Source organism: Astatotilapia calliptera, chromosome 13 (genome assembly GCF_964374335.1).
Source record: "Astatotilapia calliptera chromosome 13, fAstCal68.1, whole genome shotgun sequence".
NCBI lineage: Eukaryota > Metazoa > Chordata > Actinopteri > Cichliformes > Cichlidae > Astatotilapia > Astatotilapia calliptera.
Genome location: NC_137434.1, coordinates 23,800,401 through 23,818,392, shown reverse-complemented (window position 1 = coordinate 23,818,392; position 17,992 = coordinate 23,800,401). Strand labels below are relative to the sequence as shown.

The 17,992-nt window shown below is 37.8% G+C and overlaps 1 protein-coding gene across 3 annotated transcripts in view; it reads left to right on the top strand.

Moving 5' to 3' along the window:
* Window positions 1–17,992, top strand: part of kcnh1a (potassium voltage-gated channel, subfamily H (eag-related), member 1a) — a 58,826-nt gene that overhangs the window by 14,226 nt on the left and 26,608 nt on the right. For 2 of the 3 annotated variants that reach the window (XM_080288302.1, XM_026190875.2), the window contains 4 exons: window positions 306–698; window positions 5,841–5,867; window positions 9,339–9,496; window positions 11,761–12,029. In XM_080288302.1, the coding sequence (XP_080144428.1) occupies window positions 306–698; window positions 5,841–5,867; window positions 9,339–9,496; window positions 11,761–12,029 (847 nt within the window). The remainder of the gene's footprint in view (window positions 1–305; window positions 699–5,840; window positions 5,868–9,338; window positions 9,497–11,760; window positions 12,030–17,992) is intronic. The other variant, XM_026190878.2, reaches the window with a different exon arrangement.

The window sequence follows — 17,992 nt, the reverse complement described above, 5'->3', positions numbered from 1 at the left end:
AGATTTTTTTTCCACTGTTGAAGTTAAATAGTGTTACATTCTGTAGGAAATAAAATGTCCACAGATGTGAGATGGTGCTTAAATGTCATTAGTAGGTGAAAATCTAATAAAAATATGAATATTGTGTATGAAAGGGAAAACGGAGTAAATGAACAAGAGCTAACTTTGGACACATTTTTCATGAGCAGGTGAACTTCAGTCACTAAAAGGATTAGCAAACCTTAGCTGCAGCATTTTTGGCTCCCCATTGTGGCAATTTACCTGTCTGCGCTGAGCTTCACATATTAACTGGGTTTTTTGTGCAGGTTCTGCAGCTCGGCTCAGATATCCTACCTCAGTACAAGCAGGAGACTCCCAAAACTCCACCTCACATCATCCTGCACTACTGCCTCTTCAAGACCACATGGGACTGGGTTATCCTCATCCTCACCTTCTACACCGCCATCATGGTGCCCTACAATGTCTCCTTCAAGATGAAGCAGAACAACGTCACGTGGCTGGTGGTAGACAGCATTGTGGATGTCATTTTTTTGGTGGACATAGTTTTAAACTTCCACACCACATTTGTTGGACCTGCCGGTGAGGTCATCTCAGACCCCAAGCTGATTCGAATGAATTACCTTAAGACTTGGTTTGTTATTGACCTGCTGTCATGCCTGCCATATGATGTCATCAACGCCTTCGAGAATGTAGATGAGGTGAGTGCAGCACTGTGCGTATGGCTCAAATGATTTGTTGATTCGAAACCTGACTCCCAAATAATAGCAGATGTTGTTTTTCTTTGCTTTGGCTCATAGTAAACAAAACAGTTGGACTGTCTTGACCTGGCAGAAACTGAATGTATTATTTTTAGGTATTTTTAAGTGGTTACTGGCTGTTTCCCCATTTTCTACTAATCAAGGAATATGAATGCATATCATTTTAGATTTAATCCTTTTAGACTGTTGGTCAGTCTAAATAACGTCTTGAAACACCTTGAAGTAACAAGCAAATTATTCTAAACTGGTGATAAAATAAAAAGCCATCAGCCATATGGACCTTTGGTGGTGTCCGTCATGTCTGGTACCTCAGAGGATGGTGCTTTAAGGGGTTTTTAAGTGATTAGCTTGTCACGCGTCACTTTGTAGGTGACATTTTGTCACTGGTGATCATTCCAGCCTCCGGTTGCCTAGGTAGTAGGCCCCTGATGTGTTTACCATCTGTCATCAGTAAATCAACAGTATCCTTCGCTGTTGTATCCTTGTCTTAGAGCTGGTCTTTTTGCCCGTTGTTACACTTGAAGTCACTAATTGTCAATGAATTTCTGGCTGCCATGTCGATTCCTCTCTGGATGCCACCTTAGACTCTTTGTAGTGTTCCCCCAAGCTATTCCCAAAAGGTGTTTGCTGCTAGAGGAGGACACAGCTGTCAGGGAGTGCCTTTATGCTAGACCTGCAAGAATGTTTTAAGATGGAAACAATCACATGAATGCCAGGATTTAAGGATTTTCAGCAGAATATTGAGTAGTAATGAGATGATGAATGCATCTTACTTCAGCTTTCAGTGGTTTTAATGTTGTGGTTAATTCTGATTCTCTTCAGTCAAACTGAATTCATCATTTAACAGTGATGTTTGAAATACATGTTATCCACCGTTATTTAATTTTTTAAAATTTCACTTTAAACAACATGGAAATACACAAATATATTAACATATTAAAGCATGAAATTAATTTTCCACTGTGTAATAACTGATCTCTAAGAAAGTTTTTAAGCTTCCATGTCTTCTTATTAGTAGTTTGACATATGCATCTCTGCAGTAACAATGGGGGAAAGATAACATTGCATGAACCAGGCCTTTGTTTCTTTCCTATAGGGCAGCAAACACAATATAAAACATCTGGATAGGTGTTACTCTGAAAGGTGTACACTAAATGGTTTATCGGAGTAGATTAAGCACTGATGCTGGCATGCGCTTCACAGTGACTGCAGCCGCTTATCATGTTCTCTTGCTGCAAACTTCTCACAAGAAGGGACTTAGATTACATACATGGCTGTTAAAGATGAAGACTTTGCTGGTGATAAGTGCATCACTTTGCATCAGATTACTGCTGCATTCTCTGCTGCTTATTCTCTCATCAGTCACCCTAAGAACAGTGTATGTTGTTGTGCGGATAAACAAATGCTCGAGAATCTTAGTTGGATCTTAGTTATTGGATCTAAATATATCTAAATAAGTTTGTTGCTAAGCGATCATCACTACTCTTCAGCCAATGTAAAGATTTAACAGTTAAAATGAACTTTAATCCAAAGTTTGTGAGATGATTGTGATATATTCTTTACAGCATGTGGTGCCAGCTCTATGACCCTCTCTAAAATGTGAAAATGCACTGTAAGCCCTCTAAACCAATCAGGACTTTTCTTACTTTGGTTTCTCAGAGCCATCAACAGCAACTTCACATTAAGATTAAACAACGGGAAAATAATTTTACTGTTAAAATCAAATTAAAATCCTGTAAATAATGATTTGATGGACAGGTTATTAGGTTACCATGCAGCCATTTAACCACATTATCAACTACTCTGTATCAGAACCTGTTCACTGGTTGTTATTTCGGGTAGGAACATTAAAAAACAAGTTTTAATGAACGGCTTAATAATATGCTTGTTTGTGAATAAATGATCCACTATAGTGATGAGTGTTTGCTGGAGAGCCATCACAGGATCTCGAGATAATTGGCACATTTTAATTTGAGGAAGGAGCGTTAACACTGTTGAACTCGGCCACTCGCCAGTGCTCCACTGTGTCACTGATGCCCTAAAGCCATTAACACCTAATGACAGTTGAATAATCATGGGAAATAGTGCCATTCTACCAGACAAGCACTTTGAGTTAGTCCATTTTTAATGGATAAATTTCAGTTTCATAATGTGATGAAGGAAGGTTTGTTAAAAGCCTAACTTTGGTTGGTTCTCTGAAGGGAAAAAAGGTTATTTGGTCTATTACGTGATACCATTTCTCATCTGCATTTAGAATAAAGAGAAAAAATAACTTGAAGGAAGGTTTACATGTAAAATATTTTACATGTTTAGCTCTCTGTGATTAAAGATGTCCGAGGAGAAAACGCAGCTTCAGAATCTGGCGTAAATGTATCTGGAGATCTTTTTACCCCCCCTCAAACAAACGTGGCACTTTAAAGTCCTGCATTTGCCAGTATTCATTATATTAGTGTATCATTTTGTGTCTCGGTGTGTGTATATGTGCCACATCTCTTGGTGTGTATGTGTGTAAAACACTGTAATAGCAGTTTACGGCGCAGTTTCTCACTGCGCACTGTTGGGTGTCCCACACAGTATAAGATGTGCAGTAGTAAAGCTGATTGGTGGACAGAGAGCATTTAGTTGTGCTTGCAGATCAGGCATTTCAGCCTTTCTAGTATTTCATCGATTCAGCATTCTAAATGCTGACGAGTTCAGTTGACCGGAGCAGTCAGGGGGGTCAGTAGAAAGGAAAAGCAGCAACCTTTTTGTAGCTTGAATGCTGATGTTATTTGATCGTGTGATGCTCATTAAAGAAAAACTAAACCAACCATGGACTGTCTGAATAGATTTTGTCATTGACAAAATCTTTTGAAAGTATATGAAAGAGCTACAGAGTTCTTCTTAGTTTATTTTTTAAAAAGACAGTTGATTATATAAATTGCTGCCAGTGTAAGTAAATGCATCATTAATTGTAGATTTAAATTGTGAATATTGGCTGGTTTGACAGTAGATTGAAATGTCATTGGGATCAAACATGGATTGTGTTCTTTCACTGAGCATTGAGGTCAAACATTAGCTGGAGTGTTTGATTGTTTAGGTTTTCTTCGTATTATTATAGCGTCTCTACTGTCCAATATAAAATGCCTTAATGTGACTGCTGTTGTAATTTGGCACTATATAAATAAAATTGAATTGAATTTAATGTGTGTTGTATCCAAAATAAATTGGAGACTCATTTTGGCTGACTATACTCTCCTGAATACAAATGCAGCAGATTGCTCTGGAACTCAGAAGCGACTGTTTTTGGTGCATCAGTCAGAACTTGTGGTCACAGGAAATTGAGAGAGCAAGCGGATTTTTGCAAGAGGCCTCTGATGATCAAATTTGCATAACGGAGACCCAAGAGGACCCGACATACTCAGGGAAGTGGAAGCATTGGGGTTATTTTATAACCGATGCACAGCGCTACTAGGGATCAGAACTCCCTAGGCTACTAATTCAGCAACTGAACAAACACTGAAGAAATGGTTTTATAGATCCCTTAAAATTCACCTGAAATAATCAGTTATTTTATAGTGTGCATTTCATGCAGGTTAATGCAATTTTAAATTCTTTACTGATTACTGAACATAGAGGAAATGATAAAATCATAAATAATACTAAAAACATGTAAAAGCTAATTTTATAGCTAGAAATAAATGTATGAGCCAGGCTACAAAGATGTGCTTTTAGTTTGGTTACATTTTGTCAGTCCTCAGTAACTTTAACAGTCGTCTTTCATGCAAAAACTGAAAAACCTGCATGCATACATGTGTTTCGATTTCACCATATGGCATCCAGCAGTATCCAGTTGTCTAAGAAACAGAATCATTGCACAGTATAGTCAGTGCAGTATACTGTAAACTGAGCATGCTCGGTATGCACTTGAAAAGACGTCACTTGCTATTCCATTGACGTAGCTGGAATATTATATGATATGTAGCTCTGACAACTAAACACTGCTTGTCAGGTGTTGCTGGCCTTATTCTGTAACATGTGTTACTTTTATTTTTCACTCTTTCCATTTTAAAGTGATTATTTGCTTATTATGCTGCCATGGATACAGTGTCGCCTTCTGAAATAATTATCCATTTAGGTGATTGTCATCCATTTATAAGCTGTTTATCAAAACAATATGTCAGATATTCAAAGGTCAGTGGTTTTCTCAGTTGGATATAATTATAATTTTTTTATATAGATTTCAAAGCTAGTAAAAAAAAGAGCTATTTACTTGAACTTTCTTTTGAGATACTATTTTACGGACTTGACATTTACCACCTAATTCATAAAAACATCCATCAAAGCGAAGATAATTATTTGATGCAGCCTTACATGAAACAGTGCAGCCTAACACTTATGTATGCATCTGCTGTGAGTAAGAAATGTGATACGGCAATGGAGGTAATGGATGCATTGGCTGTAAACCGACATCAAAGCCATGACCGCAAACTCAGGATCATCTTCCATTGTGTCTCTGCGACAACTCAGTGACTCCAATTTGTTCCAAATTGCTTTGAGGCAATCCTTGGCAAGGGTAAATGAGAGTGAGCAAACAATTGCCTGTGTTATTAAACTGGTATGGAAACATCTTGCTGCTGCAGCAGATCTTAACAGCTGACATGAATAACTTTGATGGCTGTTTTCCCCCAACAGGTTTCCGAATAGAAAAGAGAAGCTCATTAACGGGGAGCCGCTGTCAAAGTTATTCTTGGCAATTTGAAACACTGACCGATTTGGTTTTTCACTCGGGGATAACCCAAAACTACAATAAATGGACCACCTCATGTTGCAAGTGGTTTGAAATAATAAAGCTTTGAGTGCGTGCTTTGCACTGTAAACACTTTCAAAACACAGATAAGAATGTTCCTTTGTGTTTCCTTTTGTTTGATTATTGAATGTTGATTTTTTTTAAACTGTGTTTATTCATCGCTTACCAATGATCAAGTATGTTTTCTCTTACTTGTGCTTCGTTTTTGTTTTCTTCTTTTTATCCTTCCATTCTGTTTGCATGGCCCCCCCATCCTCTTCTGCCTGTGTTCATGCATGGAACGTGATGGGAAGAATTGGAACCACCGAGCTGTCACTCAAGTAGGCTTCAGTTTGATTAGAATATCATAGAATGTGTTTTTATTTTACTTGTAGACACACATTCACACATCGATCAGGCCTTAACAATTATAATAGGTGCACAATGTTCTCAACGAGGATATGGCAGTATAAATGCATGAACTGTCAAGATAAGATATGGGATTCTTGTTTTTTTTCGCTCTCTCTGCAAAGCTTTTTAATGCCAGGATTGTCTTATGCAATATTTAAAAATGAGGTTCATTAAAATTGCACAAGAGCAGATTGAGTCCTCACATCAGCAATCATTTATGACAAACTGACTATAGTTAAATTTTCAACAAGAGTCATCCTGGGATTAAAAATGTCTTTTAAGATAGTGTGTTTCTAATATAGAGTGGTATACATATATACCACATATACATTGTATAAGAACCACCTCTTGCCGTTAGCTATCTCTGATGGCTTTCATTACTTAACTGGCTACCTTAGAGTTGAGTTTAAGGGCAAAGTTCTGAAATAGATCCAGTCTGTAGGTTAAGGTGGTCATTAACCTGCACACTGTTAGGAAGTTAAATAAAAGGCTTTTTACTGAAACTTGCAGAATTATGTTACAACAAAAGTTGCTGCAGGAAAATTCAGGAAACTGCAAAAGAGCAAAAGGACAAATACTAAATCTCCTAACAACTCCGGGTCAAGGAAAGCAATGCAGCCAAAAACTTGAGGGAGAGCAAAATTTATAACCGGGTTCAGAGGCTAATGAAGCACAGGTGAGCTATGCCAAACTATAACAAGGGTGAGAAAGGAACACAGACAGGAAGTAAGCCACATGAGAAATAACCTTTATAATAAAACATGAAGCAGCTAAAAAAAGATATAAAACACACAGACACAGGAGACTGACAGAGACACAAAAGACCGACAGAGAAAGAACCCCCCCCCAAAAAACTGAGGACTATGACAGCCAGAAACTAGAATTTTTACCACGTATTTTAATATTGAACTTTTTAGTGTTGCTACAGCTGCCAAATTAATGTCATATGAAATTAATTATGTACCTGACACATGCAAGACCAGATCAATTAAACGGTTACACGAGATAACAACAGTGTGCCTTTTTTTTTAAATGATAAGCTTAAATTTAAAAACAAAAACGGCTGTTATCTATTGGATAAAATGACATTCAACCATTGTTTTACACATCTGAGATTTTTTAGAATTTATTTATTATTAGTTTTATTAAGAGTAAACTTTATCTATAAAAAGCTTGTTTTAAAGAAATTATTAGTGAAAAATATATCTTATGTTACAGTTAAACTGTAGTGTTCTTGGCTCATCCCAGCAAACAAATTGAATATTATTATAACACTAGGATTTTTTTCTTCAGTGATACCTGAACCGTTTGCTTTGTCCCAAATCATGCAAAATAAAGGCAATCTCACGGCAATGTCCATTTAGTTTTACGTAAAAATGTAAATACCACAGAATCCTAGTTGTGAGAGTAGATTGTATTAAAAAAGTTGCGTGGTTGTCAGGTGTGTAGGAAATGGAAGTATTTCAAATCCAGTTTTCAATTTTCAGACATTAAACTAAATCTAATTGTGCGAATTTCTAGTTTTTCTACATGATATCTTAAACTAAGCTGCACAACAAGAACTGAGTATACTTTAATCACTCTAATTTACTCAGTGCTGTTTCCACTTGCACCAAACTGCAGTAGCATCAGCAACATGAGCATCCAATCACATTGTCCTTCAGCCCCCAGTAGGTTGGTATACATTTTATGAGGCAGTGTAAATCCATCATAAAATGTAATTACTCTGGGTAAAACCACAAATCAAATCTAACTGAAACAAACAAGATATCCTGTGATCATGGATGAGCTCTAATGCTGGCATGCGTGTTTTGGAATAACTGTGGCTCTACTGCCATATTTAGTGCACAGACATGATGATTTAATCTAAGTGCATCTCCACAAAAAGGCAAATAAGCACATCTACCAGCTTGTCCTTTGATTAAATCTCTCTCGTATCTCTTCACTGGCAAAGTTTTCTTCCAACTTGTGCTTGTAGAGTTTGCAGCAGAACTCAGAAGCACGATTGCACTGATAATTAAATCATGGCAGAGCTCAGAGCTGTAAAGTGATTTCAGAGAACCTGAGGTGTCTGGCAGGCAGCTAGATCAGATCAAGTGACAGCGAGCACTGCAGTTGTACTGGCATTGCAGACCACAGCACATTAGCAAAATCAATATCTTTGACTGAACGTGCACACACACACACACACACACACACACACTTGCATTATGACACTAGCACTGAACTGCAAAGGAGACTGATGCGATTGCAGTTGTCTGTCTGAATCACTGTGTTGGTGCTTCAGCATACAGTTAAGCTGAGCAGACATTTAGCTGCCGGATATGTAATTGAAGGAAGTTGCAAAATTTAATCTCATTTTACATAAATGTTTTCAAAATCAGCTGAGCAGATGCTTGGAGTCTTTTGTTATTCCTCGTCTTATTTGTGTATTTTGTGTTTGCTGTAACGTTATGTTTCATAAACACTCATATTTATTCTTTAAAATGCATCTCAGGTTTTGTTTTTCACTCTGTGCATTCTGATATATCATTACATCATTACACAGTAGAACACTGAATCTTATTTCATTTTCGGATTTTGGATTTCCACTGCTACTTTTGCATGTTTGAACAGATACAGATTAAAATATGTTTGTTAATTAGGATTTATTACCTTATATCACTGATTAACAAACAGTGGGTGGTGCATGCTGTTAGTGGGGAATATAGCCACTACTAGTGTGAAGTAGATGACCAAAGAAAAATATGTGTACATTTGGTGAACGTTTGTAAAGAAATTTTTAAAGACTTTGCTAATGCTATTGCTCTAACTATTATTCTGCTGAAATGTTACATGTTAAATAGCTTTTATAGCAAGCAGGGCTTTGCAGATTGTTTTTTTTTTTAACAATTCAAGAGTTTAAATAAATTTGGCTAAAACTTATGAATACATTATAATGCAGTTGTATAAATTATATCTCCAAAGTAGCAACAAATATTTAAATTATATTAACACTTAAAGACAAATGACTTGGTAATTACCTGTTTTTTTTTTGTTTTTTTTTTTGTAACCACTACACTCTGTGGTACATTTCCACCTCCACCTGACACATGTGAAATGTTGTGAGATGAGAGTAACCAAACAGCAACCTGCTCATCAAACCATTGGTTACTTTTTACTCTACAAGGTATCCATGGATGCCAACAAGAACACAGTGTAATATTATGTGTTTTAAATGTTTTTATAAACAGCGTTTCTAAAAGAAAAGCTTTGTATTAGTGCAGAACAATTATTGTAGATAAAGTAAAGTGCTGGATATTATTCACAAGAGCTTGACGTAAAATCATATCAGTTTGAAAGATCTTGAAATATAGTTTCTGATACCTGCCTTTGTTGTGTGTACTTTTCTCCTGTTTTAGGGCATCAGCAGTCTATTCAGCTCACTTAAGGTGGTTCGGCTTCTCCGGCTGGGTCGGGTAGCTCGTAAACTGGATCACTACATTGAGTACGGAGCAGCGGTCCTGGTGCTGCTGGTGTGTGTTTTTGGACTGGCTGCTCACTGGCTGGCCTGTATTTGGTATGTTCAAGTCCCTTTATTAATAATAATACAGTTTTGTCTCATACAGTAAAACCAGAATTCTAGTTTAATTGCTAAAATCATCTTAACAGGTAATCATGTGACATTTGAGGTATTACTGTACTTTACTGTAGGTTTGAATTACATAGTATGTTTTGATTTTCTGCCACATTTGCAATAACAGCCCAGCTAATTAATAGAAACAAGGTCACTGATTAAGATAATGAGGTCATTAATTATCAGTTACTTTTTGTCAACATCCTTGTTCTCACACATTTTAAACTGCATGTTCTTCCACACTTTAAAGTCAAGAAAGCGTTATTGTAGTTTCAAGGGAATTAGTTTTTTTCCCTTCCCATTAATATGCAAATTTATGGAGCAAAGGCCTCCAAAGTCTAATCAGATCTTCTGCTCTACAGGGGGCAAGTGTGGCAGAAGCATTAACTCTCCATTGTGTGTCGTGCTTGATTTATTATGTTTATAAGAATGTCTACACATGCAGAGTGACTGACAGAGCCCATCATGACGAGTTAATGTCCTGCATGCATAAAAACAGAGAATATGTTTGGCAGTTTATGATGAACATTTCTCCTTTGTAGATATTTTTTCATTTTCATAAGAGGTCTCGTGAAAAGCCCTCGTAACTACATTTAATTACACATATTAACATAGAAGATTTCAAACGGAGGCTGTAACCAGTGTCATAAAGATTGTTTTTGGATCCAGACAGTGTAATCAAACTTGATAGGCTGAAGCAGACAATAATACCGGTAAAAATAGCTCCTGTATCGTTTCCCTCCAAATGGTTTCTGTGGTTGCCATGGTCACATGCCGAACCGTGTCGCCGACTTGAGAAAAGTTAAACCATCATCAAGTGAGATGACAGGAGCAACAGCCGTAGCCTCCCTCTCTCCTTGTTGCTGTCACTGTTTTTATAACAAGGGAAAAAATGGAGGTGGTTGCAGCATGACATGAACACCAAGGCTGTAAATAAGAAAGTCATAATCAAACCATGCAATAAAAACTATTGAGTTTTGCTTCCTCGGGGCTATATAAAAATATATTCAGATGATACAGTCAGATGAGGGGAAATGCATTCTGTAATTTTCCATAGAGAAACCCACAACAGAAAGAAAGAATGAAAACAGCGTTTCTTGCATTGCTAGGGGTATTTTTTCATCTCCAGGGCTTTCTGCAAGAAACTAGGTATCTTTGAGCTTTTATATGTTAATAGTGAACTCAGGCAGATGTATTTTAAGCTGTGTGTCTTTTTCACTCAATCTGAAAAGTTCAGAGGTCAGTTCCCTGAAATTAAAGTGAATTGGTGGATATTAATTTTTTTGCCTTAAAACCAAAAAAAACTGTCCCCCAATCACTGCCACTTTCCCTAACTAGATGAATGACTGTACATTCACTGGTCATTTTGTTAGATACACTTGTTTGTTTGCTCATTAATGTAAATATCAAATCAGTCATGTGGCATGATTGTTGGTGCCAGACAGGCTGGTTTGAGTATTTCAGAAAGTGCTGATCTACTTGAATTCATCGTGCTATGCATCAACAGCTCAGTCTGGAGGATGTGCAATGGGATATTTTATTTTCCTTACTTACCTCTTCCTCACCGTTTAAACATTGTTTCATAAAGCAGGACAGCAAACTGAAAACAAGTCAGTTTAAATATGTATGTACATTTCATCTCTATAGAAACTTCTGCAGTTGATGACTCATGGTTTGAATCTTGAGTCTACACTGTTTGTGTGCAATGCATAACCATTAGCAGTCAATAGAAATTTCATTCTATAACTCAGAAGGACTTGTTGACATAATATTTTTCATGTAGGCTCAGTAGAAAGTACTCGGCAATATTTTTTTTATATGGAAAGTCATTGTTTCTATAGATTTTTGGAGCTAGAAAGCACACAGTGACATGGAGTAATCAAAAAAATCATTATGGGTACCATTAAAAAGTTATAAACAGTGGGTTATTTTTTTTTTTTTTTTGAAATTCAAGCTGCTGTCTTGGAGATTTTGCTTTGGAAAGTGTGCCAAAAGAAAAAAAAAATAGACTCATAGTGTGAAGGCTTCTGTGTGTAGCGGTATATTGATAGAAGACGTCTATCTGGAAGCATCAGGAAGCATTTCTAGAAGCTTTTTTTAGGCCTTGTTTAAGACTCAAATTCTACTGGTAAGTAGATGTAATTATGAACTGAATATTAAGAATGAAATGGAATGTAAAATACATGATTGATTTTTGCACTTTGCAGGTACAGCATTGGTTATTATGAGATTATTGATGAGGAAACCAACATCATTCGGAAGGACAGCTGGCTCTACATCCTGGCTGAGACAGTGGGCACACCATACTACTACAACGACAGCTCAGGGAACTGGGATGGAGGGCCTAACAATGACTCTGTCTACATCACTTCTTTATATTTCACCATGACTAGCCTGACAAGTATAGGCTTTGGTAACATCGCCCCAACGACAGACGGAGAGAAAATCTTTGCTGTGGCCATGATGATGATTGGATGTGAGTAGAGGTGTTTTATCTTCCCTGGAATCTAACACATACAAGATAAATGATAAGTCCAGCTATGCTCTTTAAAGCCACAATCCTCTGAGGTGGTGAATAAGTGAATTATAAATAGAGTTATTGAAATTCAGAAAATAACACACACGATTAGCTGAGCAGTCTTTCTACCTCTCTTGATACCTTGAATGTGTTGCTGAGGTTGATTATAGTTCACTGCCTGAACTACTGGCAGAATTCTTATTTAATTTACTGTGTCATGATCCTGTATTGTATTTGAATGGTGCTTTTGTTGCCTAACGTGCAGTGTATATACAGCTTTGACAAAATGTCACACTATAAAACACTGGTTACATGGGTAATTCCAGTTCTCTAAAAACCATATTGCTAAAGGTTTTCACTCCCTTATTCAAATCATTGAATTTGCTCCAATCACTTCCATGGTCACAGGTGTATAAAATCAAACACCTAGCCACACAGACTGCCTCTACAAACATTTGTGAAAGAATAGGATGATATTCAGATTTGTATGCATGCAAAGGCAGATGAGTAAATACTTTTGGCAGTATAGTTATAGTATGTGGGTTTTTAAGGTCTAAACATTAGCATTTTGGCCAGCACCATTTTAGTTATTTGGAGCTACAAGTTACAAAGCTGGGCATTTAAAAAGTGACAAGTGGCCATTAGAGGAAATGCAGTTATTGGCACTTCCAAACTCGCTTCATTGTTAGTGTGTATATATCAGTCTCCACCTTATTCATAAAGACATTTATCAGTAATGGTGAATTTGTAGTGGTCTGTTCATATCCATTCATTTTAAATATGTGGAAACATACAGATGATACAGCCAAACCGAATTGGTCTCCTCTGGAATTATTCCAGTCGATGTGAACTATTTCACTTTACTTGAGCAAGCTTCTTTTTTAGCCCTGATGAATTTCATTGCCACTTCTGACATGGCCAAGCTGTAATTTGCATAGGTCTTTTTCCAACTACCTGTACAGTTACTTTTTTAAAAAGAGAATTCTGTTGCTTTTTTCATGTGCACAGGAATCTCATTCTCAGTCATAGATGGAGTCAGTCTCAGTCACACAGAGATAGCAACCAGCTGGTGAGCTGCTGGCAACTTCCAGTCACTTGGCAAAAATATCTATTACCTGACCAATTGTGAGTGGTTTCTGGTTGTTGCCAAGTGAAATTAGTAGAAAAGATTGTGTTGCACAAAAACCTACTTGGGACTGTTTTGGTCAATATCAGATTGCCACAGTAGCCCACAGTTTGCACACAAGACATTAACTTCCACTTTGCTGCATATAATACAACATTCACCTTCAAAGTAAATTTTTAATTAAGTTGCATTTTAGTTTTCCTTGAAAAGGAGTAACTTTTACTTTATAAGCAATAAGCAAACAGATGTTTTGCGTTGCACTTTTCATAGTTTAACTACTTCTTGGCAAGTAGTTACAAGTGTTTGCAGACAAGTTGGCATATTCCATGCAAACAGCTGACAATGTGCTCAGTCATAAGGAATATTATTGTAATGCAGCACTGTAAATCACTTTGTGTCCAATTTCAACCTCGATCAATCACTTGCCAACCAGCTGAGACAGATAGTTGAGAGACAGTCCAGCCAATTGGTCTCCAGGCCTGTGTGACTGAGGTCCAAGAAAAACTGGAAACCATATTACAAATATGATTTCCTTCATTTAAATGATAGATTGGTTTCTCCAGCTCTATCAGACAATATTTATCCACTTTGATATGGATCAATTTTTCATAATTTGCATACTATGAAGCAGTTTTTTGTTGGGTTTGTATTGCTCGTTATTATTGAGTGTCTTAGGAAGAATAGTTTTTGGGCCACAGTGCGTCTTGTAACGAATGTGGGAAGTTGCACTAACAAGGTCTGGTCACCATGCCAAAATCACCTCACATTTCTGCTCTGTTGTACTTGATCTCGGTCCTTCAGAGCTCTAATTGGCCCAGTTGTCAGTGAATTATGTGAATTGCTGAAAAGAATCAGAGATGTGGACAGGTTGAAATGGGCTTCTGCATGAGTGCTGTAACAGTCTTACACAACAGCTTCTTGTAGAAGTAAATCTGAGCAAAACATATTGATACAGTGATTTTTTTTAATATATGAGACAATGTAAGGCATATAAACTGAATCCTTTTTTCCTTCATTCCTATCCACACTTCTGTTAGCTTCAAGTGAAACTGTTTTAATGAACTGGCCTACATATATTTCAAGGTCTTGAATGAGTGAGGCTTGTTACCTCAGTGTGCTATTCAGATGTTCTGAATTACAGAAAACACCTTTACTAATCTCACAGAGCTTACAACCAGATTTGGGTTGCCCCACTCTCATTTCTTCCATTTCCTTCAAACCAGAGACTTTGTCAAATACATACCCTCATTTTCTTAATCATCCACCAGGGTCACTGCTGATTGACTCCTTGCTCACTCAGGAATCTGCTCAGAGACACTCTGTTTCCGTGATATCTAGCCTCATTGTTTCTCCTGATAGTGCTCGGATGGCTCATCCTAAGCGGACCAGGGAGGAGGAAATAGGGGTACTGATACCAGATAGTCAGTGAACCCTAATTTTTCATCCTCCATATATTTCATGGTTTATTTCAATGTGAGTATTCTTTTTAAAGTACACAAATGCTTGGCTTGCGAAAATTTATCCAACCGCCAGCGACAGTTGCAATAGATGCCAACAGTCTTCAACCAACCATACTCACATGTTTTGGTCCTGTCCAAGCCTCTCTAATTTTTGGAGCCAAATATTTGACACTCTTGCTACAGTGCTGAATGTAGAACTTAGCCTTGACCCCTCCTCAGCTCAATTTGGTATCCCCCCACTTAAACTGACTAATATCCCATCTATAAAGTGTAGTGTACTTTCCTTTACAGCCCTATTACCCAGGTGTCTCAATCGACTCATAACAGCTGGCTCAGGGAAGTTTTGACTCACATCAAACTTGAAAAAATTAGATACTCTCTTGCAGGTTCTTGCAAGACATTTAATAAGATCTGGCAACCCTTCTTAGAATATTTAGACAAAACAATTATCTATTCAGAAAGTGATTAGATGCCCCCCAGGTTGCTTACTGTCTTATTTTATGCAGGGTTATTTTTGTTGTCTTGTTAAGAAGGGAGAGGGTACAGCATAATTTAGGCTCTGTAGATATCATCACAAGTTCTGCTAGTTGTTTAGGTTGTTATTGATGCCAACGGATTTCTAGTATTGCAAATATCCCACTGCCTGTTAATCCAAGGACACCAATATGTTCTGTATGTAAATAAAGAAAAAAAATCTTGCCTCTGCATTTTAACAAAACATGTAATATGCTAAATGAGGCAGGTTTTCACAGCATGCCCTTCTTTCCACGTCTCAATATTTATAAGCTATCTCGTGTTTGTGTGGCTCATAAAACACTGTATGCCACAGTGCGGTGCCATTATGTGTGACTGCACGCAGAGAGCAACACCTCGGAGCAATAACTGACACTGCCAGATCAATTTAGCACAGTGCTCCCTCCGATCCCTCTGCAATCACTCCTCACCTCCGCTGTACTTTTTTCAGCCACAATCTCAACCCTGAGACTTGGAGGAAGATTCAGCTCCCCCTTACTTTTTGGTTGCGCAGGTTTTATTAATACACTCTCTTGGGAACTGGCAAAACTCATCTGCACTTGTCTGTGTCTAAATTTTTCATTGTGAGCTACATATAATCTTAAAGCACAAATATCTAAAATCAGACAGCCTCGGGAGGATTCAGTAGTAGATGCAATCTAGTGTCGTCCATGGCTGTTCTCTATGAAATATAGATGCCCTGATACTGTTCTATTTTTACCAGCAGCACTGGATCGGTGCTGGCAGAAGAAGATCACAGTGTGACGAGGGATTGCGGGATGGCATGGGGAAAAGGAAGGGGGAGGCAGTGGGGGCACTATACATATGTCCTGTTTCTATAGCAACTGTTGGCCGGGGGCTTGAGTTTCTGACAACTGTCTTTTAACTACCTTCAAACAAGCCAGCTGTTGGACAGCGAGTGTCGTGTGATGAAGTTGCGTACGTCAGCAAGTAAAGAGCTGTTGGGAGCTAGATGAGGCTCCGCTCTGCAGGGATCGATTGAGTTTCCTTTGATACAGCATTCTCTGCTTATCAGAGACATCAGCATTGCCATCTGTGTTCAGGCTCCAGGAAGCAGCTACGCCAAACTTTTACAACTTCAAAAGAAATGGATTCTAAAATCATCATTTTACAAGGAGACGATTGTCATACTGTCTGTATATACCTCGATGTGCTTCTTGCTTTTCCTATCTTCCTACATAGATTGTGCTCTCTGGTGTGGACTTCGCTTCACTGTAAATCATTGCCTTAGATCAGGGTTGTCAAACATGTGACCTGTGGACCAAAACCTGCCCACCAAAGAGACAAATTTGGTCAACTGGTCAATTGCAAATACACTCCGGATAGGCCGCCCATCCATCATGGGGAAAATACAGTGAGACAAAAAAAATCACTGCCCTAAAGCCAATTTAAAATTACAGATTAATCTAGCATGTATGTCTTTGCAAAAAACCAAAATAAAACATGCAGGAACAAGGAGAATATGAGCATATAGAAAGGCACCAGCTGGCCAGTAGCTTTACTAACACGAGATAACAAAATTACGGGAATGTAAAGGTATTCCATAGAGTTTTGCTGGTCTGGCCCACTTGATATGACATCTCTGCTTAGACATTTGGCTGTCTGCCTGTAAATGTGCCAACCTATCATAGCCCCTGGCTTTGCCCCTCAAAACTTGGATATTAAGCTTTCTTTCTGTCTTTTTGAGACTCTTTTTTTTGTTAACTTGTCTATCTCTAAGTCCTGGTTCCTAAAGATTTTTTAACATACTCATAAAATCTTTCCATTATGTGGCTTCACTTCACGCACCAGAGCAGTTCGCTTAACAATAACACACAAATATGAAGAGATTAAACACATAATACAGAGACACAACTGCTACAAAGCAGCAGTGCAAGTGTGTGTGAGAATAAAAACAATGTAGTATAGTATTAGAAGCGCTACTTGAATGTGCGTACACTTTAAGTGCTTTGGTCAGTAAAGACCAGTTTAGCTAATTTAAGAATAAGACATGTCTAAGAGATTTTACACCCTGCTCTTTGAGCTGTAGTCCTGGTAAGGGTTAAGTGTCTGAAAGCAAGTGAAGAAATAATTTCTAATTCAAATGTAAGTTTTGAATTTGTACAAATTTAATACATACAAATAGATACCCCATTTTAGGGTCATATATAACAATACAATTGATGTGAAATTGTTTGGAGCAAAAAGGAAAAAGAAAAGCAAGGAATAAAATTCACTCCACACAGAGAGGTCTCCATTCCTGGAAGGAATACAATTTTTACAGATGATTAATCAGTAAATGAAGATTTCATACCGGGCATTTGCCCGGTGGGCCGATGGTGGTTTTTCATTTTTATGGGTTTGTTTGTTTTTTTGTTTGTTTGTTTGTTTGTTTTGTTTTTTGCAACAGTATAAACAATGAAAGGTGGTGCATTGGCCAGATGCTGGCAGATGTGTAAAAATAACTCAGTTGTTTGGTGCTGGCTATGGCGGACCTTCCACAGAGGCCAGCAGGTGGATGAGGGAAAGGGGAGGCAGGAGGAGGAGAGACCCGAGGCGGCCGCCAGTCCGAGTGTCAGGTGAACTGAGCTTCAGGTAAGAAGTTATGACCTGCAGTCTATCTGGGTCAGATATAAACCAAGTTAAGGTGGAGTTTATTTTCGTTGTGCTGACTTTTTACAGTCGGTTACAATCACTAGCTAGCATGACGGAGTTTATATTACTGCTGGGTGGGTGCTATAATGTTACTGATAGTAAACTTTATTTTGTTCATAAGTTTAGTTAGTAGAGTTGCCAATGGTCCCGTAAAAAACGGAATCGTC